Below are 15,737 nucleotides of genomic sequence, written 5' to 3'. Positions count from 1 at the left end.
TTAAGAATCCCACTGACAACTTAGTTTACATCATTAAAAGATGGATGTGCAAGAGATAAAATTTTAAAGAAAAGCAAGGTAATGATCACCACAAACTTCAGGCAATAATTGCCACCTATCAGGAAGTATATTCCAGAGCACTTCAGTTAGCCTCATCTGGACTCACGAGTTCCACCACTGGCTTCCACTCATGGTTTGCTCCACTATTTAAAAACCATCCAAGAATCTTTACTATAACCACTAAAACTTAATGTTTCTCAGTTCAAATTTTTCAATATAATTTCTTAAAATCAAAGGGGACTTTGCCAAGTCCAGGTATCACAAACACGTCTTTCTTACCCATCATCCTCTTCATAAATGTAAAGCAGAGGTCCTTAAATTTTAGATAAGAATCATCCAGAAAGTTTCTTTAAAATTATTGTTTGTAAGTCCCACATCTCAAAATTCTGGGATAAAGTCTAGGATTCTGCATTTTCTACAAGTGTCCCAGGTGATTTGGGTACAGATGGTCCACATTATAATATTGACTTAGCCTAGAACAGGAATTTCCAAATTTTCCAGATATAAATCACCTCGCTGCCTTCTTTTTTTTTTTAAGTTAATTTATTTTGAGAGAGACAGAGTGTGAGCAAGGGAGAGGCAGAGAAAGAGGGAGAATCTGAACCAGGCTCCATGCTGTCAGCACTGAGCCTTTGTGGGGCTCAAACTCACAAAACTGCGAGATCACGACCTGAGCGGAAATCAAGAGTCAGACGCTTAACCAACTGAGCCACCCAGGCGCCCTATCCTCACTGTTTTCTAAATATATGGTTTCTAGGTATATACTTACCTAGAAAGATTAAGCACCTAGAAGGTACTTTTTTTTTTTTTTTTTAATGTTTTTTATTTATTTTTGAGACAGAGAGAGAGACAGAGCATGAGCAGGGGAGGGGCAGAGAGAGAGGGAGGCACAGAATCGGAAGCAGGCTCCAGGCTCTGAGCTGTCAGCACAGAGCCTGACATGGGGCTCGAACTCACAAACTGTGAGATCATGACCTGAGCCGAAGTCGGATGCTCAACCAACTGAGCCACCCAGGAGCCCCTAGAAGGTACTTTTTAAATATACATCTTCCCTGGGTATGGTGATTCCAAGAATCTACAACGGGACCTGTGAGTGCATATTTTTAAATAGTCTCCCCAGTGACGTTTATCATCAGTTAGAAACATTGATGAGAGGATAAGAAAAAGAATGCATTCTCCTACAGATGCCCAATCCTAGAGGTCTCCAAATCCTTTTGCTTGATACCCCCCATACAAATTTTAGGAAACTATATATCCTTTAGTCGGCATCTAAGATTTTTCATCAAAAAAAATCTGGTTACCAAGGTCGCTCAGCCCATCATCCCAAATGGGCCAACGAATGGTAAATCTTATTTTAAAACAAAATTCTAATGCTACCCTTTTAAGTATACTCAAGGGAATCAAAATAACATCAGGATTCAAAGGCCCCTGTACATTTAAAAAATAGTATCGAAGAAAAAGCTCTTTTTCTGTCAGTATATTTTTCGCTTTTTAAAATATACTTTTTACTGAAGGTAATATATATACAGAGAAGCATACAAATCACAAATGCAGAGCGTGATGAGTTTTGGTCACCTGTGTGAGCACCACTGAGACTAAATACAGAACATTCCCAGCACCCCAGAAGCCTCCTTCACACTCCCAACCCAGGCATGATCCCTCAATCACTCTTGTTTTTACTTCTTCCGTGACGCTTCCCCCAAAGAAGGGGTTAGCCTAATAGAACATACTTCATGCTTGCAACTCGTATATCATCATACCTTCTCTATAACAAAATATGCATATGAGTTAATATGCATTATTTTCAAATTTCATCTGATCATTAGGCTATAAACTGATTATCACGGCAACTACTGTAGTACACAATATATCAAAACACCATAAGTATTACGAATTTTTATTAAAATGTACAGTATACCAAGGTTAATGTCTCCATTTTGATAATTTTGCCACTGTTATAATGGATATTAATGTTAGAAAAACTGAGTAAAGGATACAGAGTAACTATATTATTTTTGCAACTTTTCTAGAAGTCTAAAATTATTTAAAATTAAAAGTTAAAAATTATATTAAGAAAGTTCACAATAATATTGGAAACATTAAAAAAAATCTTTTTAATGTTTATTTTTGACAGAGCGAGAGAGAGCAAGAGAATGAGTGGGGGGAGGGGCAGAGAGAGAGGGAGACCCAGAATCTAAAGCAGGATCCAGGCTCTGAGCTGTCAGCACAGAGCCCGACGTGGGGCTCGAAGTCACAGACTGAGAGATCATGACCTGAGCCGAAGTCAGACGCTTAACCAACTGAGCCACGCAGGTGCCCTGGAAACATTTTAAGTGCCTGAATGCCTCTTACACTTGAGTTCAGGTCTCTGGATTGAAACCATGCGAGACAGAGCAGCAGAAGCCACGAAGCATGGTGCATTTAGATGATGGGTTATCAGTGTGTTCGAACATACAAGAACACCACATTCAAGGAATACTCCAGAAAATACAGGTTCAAATTTATTAACGCTGACTGTTTGATTCTAAACTGAGACAGAATTCCTATACACCTACAGGAGTACTTCAAAAACCATTAAAATAAATAATATACTAGTAACATGAACTGGAACGCAGACTCCAGTGTAGGCTATTTCAAGGACTCTTTAAATGCCTACTTAAGATAGACCGTATCTGATTCACTTCAACCATCCAGTCACACATTTAGAATACCAAATCCACATCTTCTAGACATGAAGGAAGAAAAATAAGGCTTAAGTTACTTTTGCAAATGAAGCAGAGACATAAAACTGAAACTTGTCATGAACTCAAAATTCACATTTAAGCAAGATTATGAGGAAATTACTTGACTTGGGCCAGGTATTTACACATAGTGACGAGATATAAGAGAATTGAAAAATTAAGAAAGAAACTTCATTAGATAAAAATGAGAAAAGCATATGAAAATAAAACTTGTGAGCATAAGTAACTAGGACTTAAGTCCTAGAACTAAATAAAATAAAATAAAATAAGGGCGCCTGGGTGGCGCAGTCGGTTAAGCGTCCGACTTCAGCCAGGTCACGATCTCGCGGTCTGTGAGTTCGAGCCCCGCGTCAGGCTCTGGGCTGATGGCTCGGAGCCTGGAGCCTGTTTCCGATTCTGTGTCTCCCTCTCTTTCTGACCCTCCCCTGTTCATGCTCTGTCTCTCTCTGTCCCAAAAATAAATAAAAAATAAAATAAAATAAAATAAAATAAAATAAAATAAAATAAAATGTAACCACAGTCCAAATAAAAAAGTTGTACTGGATTTCCTTCTCTTCATGAGATGAGATTTGTTTCCCTCTTGTCTATAAGGTCATCTATCTGTCTCTCCGTGGTTGAGTATGACTGCCATAGTAAGGTAGGGTTTCAGCATCAATTTTATTCCTATTTTCTTCTTCACAGATGAAAACACTAGGGAACTCTGGTCACAAAAATAACAGCTAACACTTCTGTAGTGTTTACTATGTAACGAGCGAGCACTGTTCTAAATAGTTTAGATCTGGACACATTAAATCCTCACAACAGTCCTGTGAAGTGTGGATCATTAGCAACATCTTTTTACCAATGAGGAAAATGATGTTCAGAAAGGTCTTGTTACCAAGGTCGCTCAGCAGAACTGGTATCTGGGCCCACGCACTTGGTTAGAAGAGCTTATGCTCCTGGTCACTAGGCAGTATTGCCTCTCTAGGCTGCCATTAAAAATGCAACTGGAAGGAGTTTTCTCTACCAGTGACACTCAATTCTTTCAACTTCCTAATTCTGTGTCAAAAATCGCAAGATGATCTACCATTACAAATTAAAATTAATGGCCTATCAGCTGACAACTTGACTATGTCAAGTTTTATGCTTTGAATTCTATTAAAAGCAAAGAAATTGAAATCACTATCACGGAAAAATAATTTGTCATTACCAGAATTCAATTCAACACCATTTTTTGGAGGGGGAAGGGGGATTTGTCTGGAACCCTGGAAATGTTTGCACCCAAGGACAATGCACCATGTTAACATTCTAAGAGGGCCATTGTCTTACAAAAGGGAAGAATAGTAACTGAAAAAGGAGGTGAGAGAGGGAGAACACTTCCACACAAGGGGCTCTCAAACTGCTCAATATTAGGAAAGAGAACCTATGGGATTTACAATCCAGAAACAGTCTCCTTTAGAACCATCCGTGTCTACACAGTCCTTGGAGAGGCCTCATATAATATATGCTTACAGAGATGAACACCTCGGTTTGATTTGCAGACTGCTGCCCCGTATCACAGACTTCTTTTTTTAAGGACATTAATTATCTCTCTTGGCCACATGCCCAGTGTCAAGTACCTTTAAATGGAGCAAAGTAGCTACAAGAGCATTACCTGGGAAAGTGATTAACCTTTTGTGCTTCAGAAAGGGTGCGAAGTAAGAAGGGCTTCAGGTGGGATCCTGTCCACATTAGGTTATAGTCAGTGCTGCTTGGGTGAACCTGAGGGCAGATAAAAAGATACAAAAACATCAGAGATAGCCTCTCTCCAGGGAGATGGCAAGAAAGGCCATAGAAATTTTTCATCTACAGAGCAGAGTGAGTGCCCAGTTAGTATTTAAACCTAGGAAAATAAAAGCAGAGTATGAAAAGCTGTAAAGGATGGGACAGGTGGGCAAATCCCAGATACAAAAAGTGGAATAAATGAATCCTTCTATAGAAGTCTGTGATGTCTCTTAACATTCTTACACATCAAAGCATGAGAAGAGGGCTCAAACCCACAACTCTCAGTCTCAGTGTCCTTGGGTCCTTACAGATGCTGGATATAAAGCACTGATCAGGACTAAAACCTTGTCATGGCAAACCAACTCAGGATATCATTCATTCACTCATAAGAATGATTTTGTCTATTCATTTGTCTGTTCAGTCAACAATTATGTACCCTGTGCCTATGATGTGAGAGGTACGAGTGAGGCCCCAGAGATAAAACACCAAGACAGGATATAGACTAGTATCAGAACTTTCACAAAATGTCTACCTCAGACCTCAACCTAAGATAAGGAGCTAGGAACCAGACTATTATCAATCTTCTCAAAATATCTACAGTGTAAATCAGTCCAGCATTTTTGCCTGTCCCTTTTAATATCAATATCCCAATTTTCCTAATTTTCTTTGGGAATGACATACCATTTGGTTTTAAAAGACTGCCAGTCGGGGCGCCTGGGTGGCTTAGTCGGTTAAGCGGCCGACTTCGGCTCGGGTCATGATCTCGCGGTCTGTGAGTTCAAGCCCCGCGTCGGGCTCTGTGCTGACAGCTCAGAGCCTGGAGCCTGTTTCAGATTCTGTGTCTCCCTCTCTCTGACCCTCCCCCATTCATGCTCTGTCTCTCTCTGTCTTAAAAATAATAAACGTTAAAAAAAAAAAAAAAAAAGACTGCCAGTCACCCCCTGACCCCCTGCAAGGAGCACTTCCATGGCCCAAGCTGGACTAGTCATACTATCTCCAGTCTTCAGTGGAGAAAGGCACAATGACAATGAATGGAGTTGAGTCACTTCTATGGCAGTGCCTCGAAGAGACAGTCCCTAAGATTCCTATTCCCAGATCCCTGGAGCTGTTCTAGTCTCTTTCCTTACAAAGGCCTGCCTTTTCACCTCTTCCTCTGATTCTGCTACGCATCCTGTGCATAACTTACCCACAAATCCTTTATTTATTTATTTTTTTAACGTTTATTTATTTTTGAGAGAGACAGAGACAGAGCACTAGCAGGGGAGGGGCAGCGACAGAGGGAGACACAGAATCCAAAGCAGGCTCCAGGCTCTAAGCTGTCAGCACAGAGCCCGACATGGGCTCAATCCCACAGACCATGAGATCATGACCTGAGCTGAAGTCAGACGTTTAACCGACCGAGCCACCCAGGGGGCCCTCTTTGGGTTGAAATTAGGCAGAATCTACTTCTGTTGCTTGCCATCAAAGAATCTTAATTCAGTATCAGACCATTCCCTATGGGCAGCTCTGTCTCTACCCCAAGCCTAATCATAGCAAGAAAAACGTTTGGGGTTTTTAGTTTAAAAAAAGAGAGAGAGAAGAAGGGAGGAAGGGGGGGCGGGGGGGAAGGAATCTTGTGAAAATGTTTTCCATGCATTTCAAGGAGAAACTGGTAAATCCACTCAGAAATTCAACATAAGCTCTGCATCATCACTAAGCATAGATTCCCAAGTACCCTCTAGAGCTGCCCTATTAACTGGTCGTCAGGTTGGATCTCTAGGATTTTCAGTTTTAGAGCAGATCAGGTGAGGTAGTAAAAATGAGCTTACTTCATGAAATCCATGGGCTGTCAGAATGCTGCGTACCAGGCGACTATCTGTTCGCACAATCTTGTAAGACAAATGATAACGTTCTAGAGAAAAACACAGAATCAAATTCAGTAACCAAAAAGTTAACTGTAGAGACAAAAATAAAACTGTGAGATTGTGGCTTGCTTAACTGTACTCGGTAACATTGTACTACTACCCTTAAGCTATTATTATTTTTTTTTTATTTTTATTTTTTTAACGTTTATTTATTTTTGAGACAGAGAGAGACAGAGCATGAATGGGGGAGGGTCAGAGAGAGAGGGAGCCACAGAATCTGAAACAGGCTCCAGGCTCTGAGCTGTCCACACAGAGCCCGACGCGGGGCTCGAACCCACGAACCGTGAGATCGTGACCTGAGCTGAAGTCGGGACGCTCAGCCGACTGAGCCACCCAGGCGCCCCCCTTATGCTATTATTAAGTAGGCTACTATTATTGTGGACCAAGGGTTCTTAACCTGACATTTGCTGCGGGTTATTAAAAATAGATGGAAGACAAAATGGCATCTTTGTTCTCACTACTAGTTGAAATTTAACATTATCTTCAATTACAAATGTAGGCACAAAACGGAATGTTAGCAATACCCGTGACCTTGCCACCTATAGGTACCAGGTGTTTTAATATTATTGTACAATTGTTACAGTTATCTGAAAATGTCATTTCTCACAATATATAAAAATTATGGCAGTTAACAAACCTCCTAGCAGACCATGTTATTTAATGCACTAATAAAAATGCATATATGTCACAAATTTACCTTTTATACAATATTTTGATAATTACATTTCAATACAATTGATTTTGTTTAGACTCCTATATATTTTCTATACACTTCAGAACCATTATGCTGAGAAGAGGCCCACAGGCTTCCTTACACTGCCATTGCACATTTGGTCCACTGCACAAAAAGGTTAAGAACCCCTGCTCTAGACAGTCCTCTGTGTGCAATAATGCTGATTACCAGTATATCTTAGACCAGAGGTTATAAACTGGCAATCCAGGGCCAAAACCAATCTGCAGACATTGTTTGTTAACTTCTCATTGTGCTTTAAAAACAAATTGAGCCTGGGTCTCTCCGTCGGTAGAGCATCAGACTTGTAATCTGAGGGTCCGGGGCTCATATCCCTGTTCAGGCGCCAGATGCACCCTGAGGCGCCTGGGGAGCTTAGTCAGTTAAGCGTCCGACTCCTGATTTCCGCTCAGGTCATAATCTCATGGTTCATGAGATTGAGCCCCACATCAGGCTCTGCACAGACAGGGCAGAGCCTGCTTGGGATTCTCTTTGCCTCTCTCTCTCTCTGCCCTGTCCCCACCCATGTGCGCACGCTCTTGCTCCCTCTCTCTCAAAATAAATAAACATTAAAAAAAAAAAAAGACTTTCAAACACCTAAATTAAAAAATAAGAATAATAAATAAAAATAAATTGAATTATTGAGGCGCCTGGGTGGTTCAGTCGGTTAAGCGTCCAACTCTCAATTTCAGCTCAGGTGGTGATCTTACGGTCATGAGACTGAGCCAGGAGTCCTTGACACATTACGTGAACCGTCACAGAAGGTAACCAAGAATAAAGCAACAATGGAACAGAGCCCACCACGGGACTGGTTGCCTCTCTCGCGGTATCAGCGTGAGGACCCCACCTCAGGAGGCTCCGAGCCAGGCTTTCTGCAGGAGGCACAAAGGCCCAGTGAACTGCCAAGTAGATACTATGCTCCATGATGAGTGCAGAGCCTGCTTAAGATTCTCTCTCTCTCTCTCTCTCTCTCTCTCTCTCTCTCTCTCTAATCACTCTCTGTCCCTCTCCCCCCACCACAAAAAAAAAAAAAAGAAAAAGAAAAAAGAAAAGAACGAAAAACAAATTGAATTACTAACCTTCTGAAATTGGAGGAATTCATTTAAAAATCTCGAATTCTGGGCTCTCTTGAAAACCCTGGCAACCCTGGGCTCGCTCTCTCTACCAGGGTGAGTCCACTGAGGAAGGGTGAGTGCTCCCTTCAGGACAGGTTCACAGGGTCTAGTTCAGCACAGTCCCCTCATGGTCCCTTCACTCATTCACATTACCTGCCAGGCCCCATACGCATTCTGTGCTTTTGACCCCTAAGACTAAAGTCTGCAATCATGTGAGATTTCTACACATCTCCAAAGACTAAATTTTACTCCGGCCCACTAAATGCCATCTTTTTCTACGCACCACCACAAAGTGTTTGAAAAAATTAGCTAAGAATTCTACAGCACAATTAAAAAATTTTTTTTTATTTTTCTTTTTTAAAGTTTTTATTTATTTATTTTGAGAGAGAGAGAGAGAGAGCGAGCGAGCATGAGAGAGGAGGGGCAGAAAGAGAAGGAGAGAGAACGAACCACAAGCAGGCTCCACACCGTCAGTGCAGAGCCCAACGTGGGGCTCAATCTCACAAACCATGAGATCATGACCTGAGCCAAAGTCAAGAGTCAGACACTTAACTGACTGAGCCACCCACGTGCCTCTCCTAAATTATTTTTTTCTTAAGCAATCTCTATGCCCAAGGTGAGGCTCAAACTCACGACCCTGAAATGAAGAGTCACACGCTCCACCAACTGAGCCAGCCAGGCACCACATCTATAGAATCATTTTTCGAAAAAGACTGCACAGTGAACAATTTCTGAATGAGTGTAATACAGAAACTTATAGACAGACCTTAGAACCAAATTCAGCCTCTCCAGTCAAAGATAAGCCTATCTTTTTATGAATTTATGTGAAAATATCCATAAATCCCTGCTGCTACTTGCCCAGCCCTGGCAAGAACACCATGCAGAGCAGACGCAGGAAGACGGGAATGAAAAGACCAGACACTCCATACTTCTCATTCTTGTGGCAAACTTCTAAAGCCCAGTCACAGGATTTTCCCAATGATCAATCACTATTATGTTGTCTTTGCAATATGGTTATAAGAAAAACACTTCAGAGTCATGTCTTCACTCCAGCGCAGAGAATAATTTAAGAAACAGTACAGTGCACTGCTTAAGAGTTTGTCTTCTGATTCCAAGTTGGCGAGGGAAAGCACAAGATAGGCCTGGAATATCTTGTTATGCCCAAAGAGAGGAAAGTGCTCAAAAACTGACTGGGAACATGTCACAAGGATCTCAATGGATCCCAATGGATCCCAAGGATCTCAATGGCCAAATTTAAGACAATTTGAAAATAAAAATGAATTATGACAGAGATAGAGTATAATCCACTTATATTAAAAAAAAAAAAAAAAAGAACCCATGAGTCCACACTGGTAAGAAGGTATACTGGTTTTCCGTTGCTGCTCCTGTAATAAACTACCACCCACTTGATGGCTTTACCAGCACAAATTTGTTGTCTGATATTTCTTATGTCAGAAGTCTGACACAGATGTCATCAAGGCAAGAGGGGGGCTGCATTCCTTTCTACAGACTCTTTCTATAGGCTCATTTCTTTTCCTTCTCCAGCTTCTAGAGGCTTCCCCCATTCCATGGCTTTTGGTGCCCTTCCTCTATCTTCAAAGCCAGCAATGAAGGGTCTGGTCCTTCTCACGCAGCGTCAATCTGACTCCTCTTCTGCCTCCTTCTTCCACTTTAAAGGACCCTTGTGATGAAGGTCAGTTGATTAGCAACCTTAAATCCACCTACAAGTTCAATTTTCTTTTGCTATGTCAGGTAATATTTTCATAGGTTCTGGGATTAGGGGGTGGACATCTTTGGGCGGGACCATTATTCTGCCTATCAGAGGAGGGAAAGTTCTTTACAGAAAATCCAGCTAATAAATGTAAAAGGAAAGAAACAGAATATTAGTATTTCACAAAAACTGTAAGAGGAAGAGGTTCAGACTAAAATCAGTGGAAACCAATGGGTGAGAGACTTGGGAAACAGGATATTCATGCATCTCAAAATATCATTCCAGAGAATGCTTGTAACAAAGCAAACAAAACAACAAAACAAAACTTCTAATGAAGTAATCTGGTGAACACTATTCTCAACCAAATGATGAGGGGCACCCTGGGTGGCTCAGTAGGTTAAGTGTCCGACTTCGGCTCAGGGCAGGAGCTCGCAGTTCGTGAGTTCCAGCCCCACACTGGGTCCTGTGCTGACAGCTCAGAGCCTAGAGCCTGCTTCAGATTCTGTGTTTCCCTCTCTCTCTGTCCCTCCCCCACTCACGCCCTCTCTCTCTCTCCCTCTCAAAGATAAATAAATATTTTTTAAAAAATGATGAAACTTGCCACCACCAACAAGGCAATACAATTATATCACATGCTTCCTAATGTAATACACTGAGGAAGATACACTATGTGATAGTCCTACAAAACTTTAAACCTGAATCTAAACATGGAGAAACAATCAGACAATCCCAAACGTAAGGACATCTGCAAAGCAACTAGTCTGGAATCTCTAAAACTGTCAATGCCATGAAAGACAAAAAAAAAAAAAAAAAAAAAAAAAAGCCCGGGAGGTTAAAGGAGAAATATGAAAAGTAAATACAATCTTTGACTTCATCCTAGACTTTAGAAAAAAAAAGTAGTATAAAGGTCTAAATTGGGGCGCCTGGGTGGCTCAGTCGGTTAAGCGTCTGACTTCGGCTCAGGTCATGATCTCACGGTCCGTGAGTTCGAGCCCCGCGTCGGGCTCTGTGCTGACAGCTCAGAGCCTGGAGCCTGTTTCAGATTCTGTTGTCTCCCTCTCTCTCTGACCCTCCCCCGTTCATACTCTGTCTCTCTCTGTCTCAAAAATAAATAAACATTAAAAAAAAAATTAAAAATAAATAAATAAATAAATAAATAAATAAAGGTCTAAATGGGAACAACTAGGGAAATGTGCATTAGCACTGTATATTAGATAAAAGTACTTTACCAGTGACAGATTTCGTGAATGTCACCTCAGTACTGTGGTTATACCGAGGACGCCCTGCCCTTAGGGATACATTGCTAAACAAGATATTATGGCATAAAGTACTTGAACCAATTCTCAAATGGTACAGGGAGACAAAATGTTAATAGTTGGTGAGCACGGGGAAACACTATACATGCATTCAATGTACTGTTCTTACAGCTGGTTGAGAGGTTTCTAATTTTTCTAGGTTGAATGTTTAGAAAGTGAAAGAAAATCTGGTCTCTTCATTATAACTGTGATCCCCAACATCTCCATTTCTGCGCATGCAAAAGCCAAAGGATCGTCAACGCCAGAGACCGGAAGCGCACCTGATGCCGCACCGGTTCGGCACTGCAGGCCTCACGGTGCCAGACCATGGGGAGGGCAGTCAGGAAGGTGTGCGGAAAAACGGAGAATGACCACCTGGGCACTGGGGAAGGAGGAGGAGCAATAAGAGAAAGAGTCTGTCTCTGCAGTGTAACTGCCAAGGGTTCAAATCCTGGCTTTACCACTTCCTGCCTGCAATCATGAACAAATGATTTCTCCATGGTCAGTTTCCCCACTTGTAAAATGGGGTCGGTAATAAAGGTACTTACCTCACGGGGTAGTTCAGTTAACACACACAAAGCTTTTATAACACTCGTTGCTACACAGCAGCATAAATTTTTACCAAGTAAAAATTTTTATAGAGTGAAAAAGTCAATATGTAGCAAAGTAGCTATTAACACATAGTATTACATAATAAATCATGCATTTTATGCAGCAAATTTAAAAATAAAAATGCGGGGCGCCTGGGTGGCTCATTCGGTTGAACATCCGGCTTCGGCTCAAGTCATGATCTCACAGCTCGTGAGTTCGAGCCCGGCGTCAGGCTTTGTGCTGACAGCTCGGAGCCTGGAGCCTGCTTCAGATTCTGTGTCTCCCTCTCTCTCTCTGCCCCAACCCACTCGCATTCTGTCTCTGTCTCTCTCAAAAATAAACAAACATCAAAAAAAAATTTTTTTTTTAATTAAAATGCTATTTATACTCTTTCTCCCACTTTTCCTAACACGGAAGAAAAATGCCATTATCACTACACTCAGTGACCGCTCACAGTATGTAAGTAGTAAGCAGTGACCAACTTCCTCTAATCTATACCAGCTAACTATAAGCCAACTCCAATACTTTGCACATGCTCCGAAAGGGGAGCGCAAGAAAGATAGGGTGCAAGTGTGACTGCCGGGGATTTTAACTCACATTCATGTTCTGTGTCCAATGATGCTGATTACCAGTGTATTTTAGACCAGAGGTTATATTTTGGTGACCCAAGGGCCAAACCCATCCAGCCTGCAGACATGGTTTGTTCATTCTTTGTGGTGTTTTAAACATAAAACTGAATTAGTCACTAACCTTTTAAAACAGAAAGAATTCATATAAAAATCTAGATTTCTGGGCTTCGTTTGAAAAACCTGGCAACCCAGGGCTCTGCTCCCATGGCAAAAGTCAAACAGAGGCTTGCAACTATAAACTGAGCCAGCCCCCAACTGTCCAAGAAACAACTCCCTTATCCATATTTCCTTTCACATAAAAAGAAGCAGGGCGTGATATGATCCTACTAGCGAACTGCCTAACATCTGATATCTGAGCCTCTAAGCATGCACCATAAGACCGTGGAATTTTCCTCTTCTCCAACCACTCACGTGTGTATCAGGGGCAACCCACAGTGCCAGGCCTCCTGGCAAATTCCAGGACTGACAGACAGCAGCGCAGCAAACTAAAACAAGGAACCAATAATCTAACTGTCAGTACAGAAGCACCCAGGGAGTGAGGACATGCCCTAAGAAGTTTGGTCAAAAATAGCCTGGGAAACTAGAAGGAAGATAAAACTGACGTTCTTTACTTCTAGAATTGAAGAGTAATCCTCTCAATGGCAACACAGTGTAGCTTTGCCTTACTGTCACAAAATGAGCTCTACACTTGTACTGTTGAACATGGTATAGCCGCTAGCCACGTATGACTACTGGGCACGTGAAATATAACTAGTGTGACCTTTTGAAACTGAATTTTCAACGTTATTTAACTTTATTAATCTAAATTGGAAAACTGATATCTGATTCAATTACTGGAAAACGTGTTTGGAACTTGAACATATGAATTTACTTTTTCAATTATAATGTGTGTAAAATCTAACCACAGACTAAATATTTGTGATGAAATATATTTTGCACCACACTGAGATGCACTCTAAGTGTAAAATACATACTACGTGTCAAATATCTTTTTCTTTTTTTTAATGTTTATTTATTTTTGAGAGAGAGAGAGATACAAAGGACAAGCTGGGGAGGGGCAAAAAGCCAGGGAGACACAGAATCCAAACCAGGCTCCAAGCTCCAAACTGTCAGCACAGAGCCCGACATGGGGCTCAAACTCACAGACTGCGAGATCATGACCTGAGCCAAAGTCGGATGCTTAACTGACTGAGTCACCCAGGTGTCCCATACATGTCAAATATCTTAATGATTTTTCTATATTGAGTAAATGTGGAAATGACAATTTGTATTAAATAAAATATATATATTTTAAAGTTTATTTTGAGAGAGAGCACACTTGCACATGAGCAGAGGAGGGGCAGAGAGGGAGGGAGAGAGAATCCTAAGCAGGTTCCATGCTGTCAGTGCAGAGCACAACGTGGGGCTTGATCTCACGAACCATGAGATCATGACCTGAGCAAAAATCAAGAGTCGGACACTTAGCCAACTGAGCCACCCAGATGCCCCAAAATAAAATATATTATTAAAACTAATTTCACCTATTTCTATTTTTTTTTTAATAAGGCCACTGGAAAACTTACATATCTAGCTTGCATCATATTTCTATTGGACAGTGCTAGTCTACACAAATGCAAACTGACATTTTGCAAACTGAGGAACCTGACAAATTCAGAGACAAATTATAAAACGATGCTGGGGTGCCTGGGCGGCTCAGTCAATTAAGCGTCTGACTTCGGCTCAGGTCACGATCTTGTGATTTGTGAGTTCGAGCCTCGTGTTGGGCTCTATGCTGACAGCTTGGAGCCTGATGCCTGCTTGGGATTCTGTGTCTTCCTATCTCTCTGCTCCTCCCCCCATCATGCTCTGTCTCTCTCAAAAAAAAATAAAATAAATTAATTAGTTAAATTAAAAAAAAAATGATGCTTCCTTCTAGGAATGGATTACCTTAAACTGCAAATATCTCTATTGTCTCTAAAATGCAATCCATTCACATGTTCAAAGTATATACAATTTTGAAAAAAAATGGATATAGTAAGGAAAAAATATATTTCTGGAATATAGCAATATTGTACAAAAAGTATTAACAATAAATACAATGAAACATTTAACAGATAACAGAAAAAAATAAGACTGGCATCTAACACTTTAAGATCAACAGAAGATAACTAATCCCCCAGAAACTTCTCAAGGGGATTTAAACACAGGATTATGATCTGAGCAGATCTATGTCAGCTATTTAAGAAAGAAAAAAAAAAAGGACCCAGAGAATTTAACAATTCAGAAATCTGAGGCAGCAACTAGAAAACTCATTCAAATTGTTCTTTTCATAAAGGACTGTGCAAAAAATCATGATATCTCAAAGAATTGGGAAGATACAGAAAATTCGAAAACAAAGTTTGAGAAAAAAGTTTAGTGGCCTTTTCTTTAATCACAAGTATGTGGAAAGGGAGAAAAAAGACATATACGTTCTAAAAACGCAGGGACTGGTTGAATAATGGAATGACAACACTGATGGATACTAATTCCCAGTAAACCCTGGATACTCTAAAAAAGGAAGGGTCTGCCTATTGCCATGGCATACAGAGATGCATGTATGTGACAAGCAGACCAAAAGAAGTATGTTTGGGGGAGATTATTTACTTCTGTTGTTTGTACCCGCCTTTGATGTTTTAACTCCAATCATGATGACAGGGAGTTTCTTTGCAAATGTTAGCAAATCTTTAGTTCTTCCAAATTCAGAGAACATGAATGAACCATATCCCTTTAAGTGGTAACCTAGCAACTTGCTGAAGGGATTAGAACAAGACCCTTGGGGAGGGAGGAGGATTCAAATCCCAGAAGCAGGTGTTCACTGTCCTCTGAACTCCTAGCTTATTATGGTGCAAGGACAGACCTTAAAGTCATTTCAAACTAGAACAGATCCTGTTCAACAAGTGAAATTAAGTAGCACAAGTTTTGAGTGCCTACTATGTGCCAAATATTAAATGATCTCATCAATTCTTACAATGCCTGAAAGGTAGTTATGATCTCCACTTCACTAATAATAAAACAGGTCAAGAGAGTTTAAGTGATTTGCCCCAGACTCACAGCTAGTAAATACCAAAGCTGGGATTTGAACCAGTAACTACGAACCCATGTACAGACTCTTTCCACTATATCACACAACAGTTCTGATCCATGGTACTGTAACCTCTAAAGACAAACTACAGGCTAACCCAGGAGTCAGAGCACTACTG

At 40.8% G+C, this 15,737-nt stretch overlaps 1 protein-coding gene across 23 annotated transcripts in view; it reads right to left on the bottom strand.

Annotated features, from left to right (window-relative positions):
- TTLL5 (tubulin tyrosine ligase like 5) overlaps window positions 1-15,737 on the bottom strand; it is a 299,024-nt gene that overhangs the window by 273,570 nt on the left and 9,717 nt on the right. For all 23 annotated transcript variants that reach the window (XR_002074563.2, XR_002074564.2, XM_053889627.1 and 20 more), the window contains exons 4-5: window positions 6,353-6,435; window positions 4,435-4,541 (exon numbers count right to left, since the gene is read on the bottom strand). Coding sequence is in view for 21 of the 23 variants with exons in the window: in XM_053889627.1 (XP_053745602.1) it covers window positions 4,435-4,541; window positions 6,353-6,435 (190 nt within the window). In the remaining 2 variants the exon portion in view is untranslated. The remainder of the gene's footprint in view (window positions 1-4,434; window positions 4,542-6,352; window positions 6,436-15,737) is intronic.

This window comes from Panthera pardus, unplaced genomic scaffold, assembly GCF_024362965.1.
Source record: "Panthera pardus isolate Hobbes unplaced genomic scaffold, ASM2436296v1 HiC_scaffold_24, whole genome shotgun sequence".
Taxonomy (NCBI): Eukaryota; Metazoa; Chordata; class Mammalia; order Carnivora; family Felidae; genus Panthera; species Panthera pardus.
The sequence above is the reverse complement of the archived record's forward strand: the minus strand, read 5'-3'. Positions and strand labels throughout refer to the sequence as shown.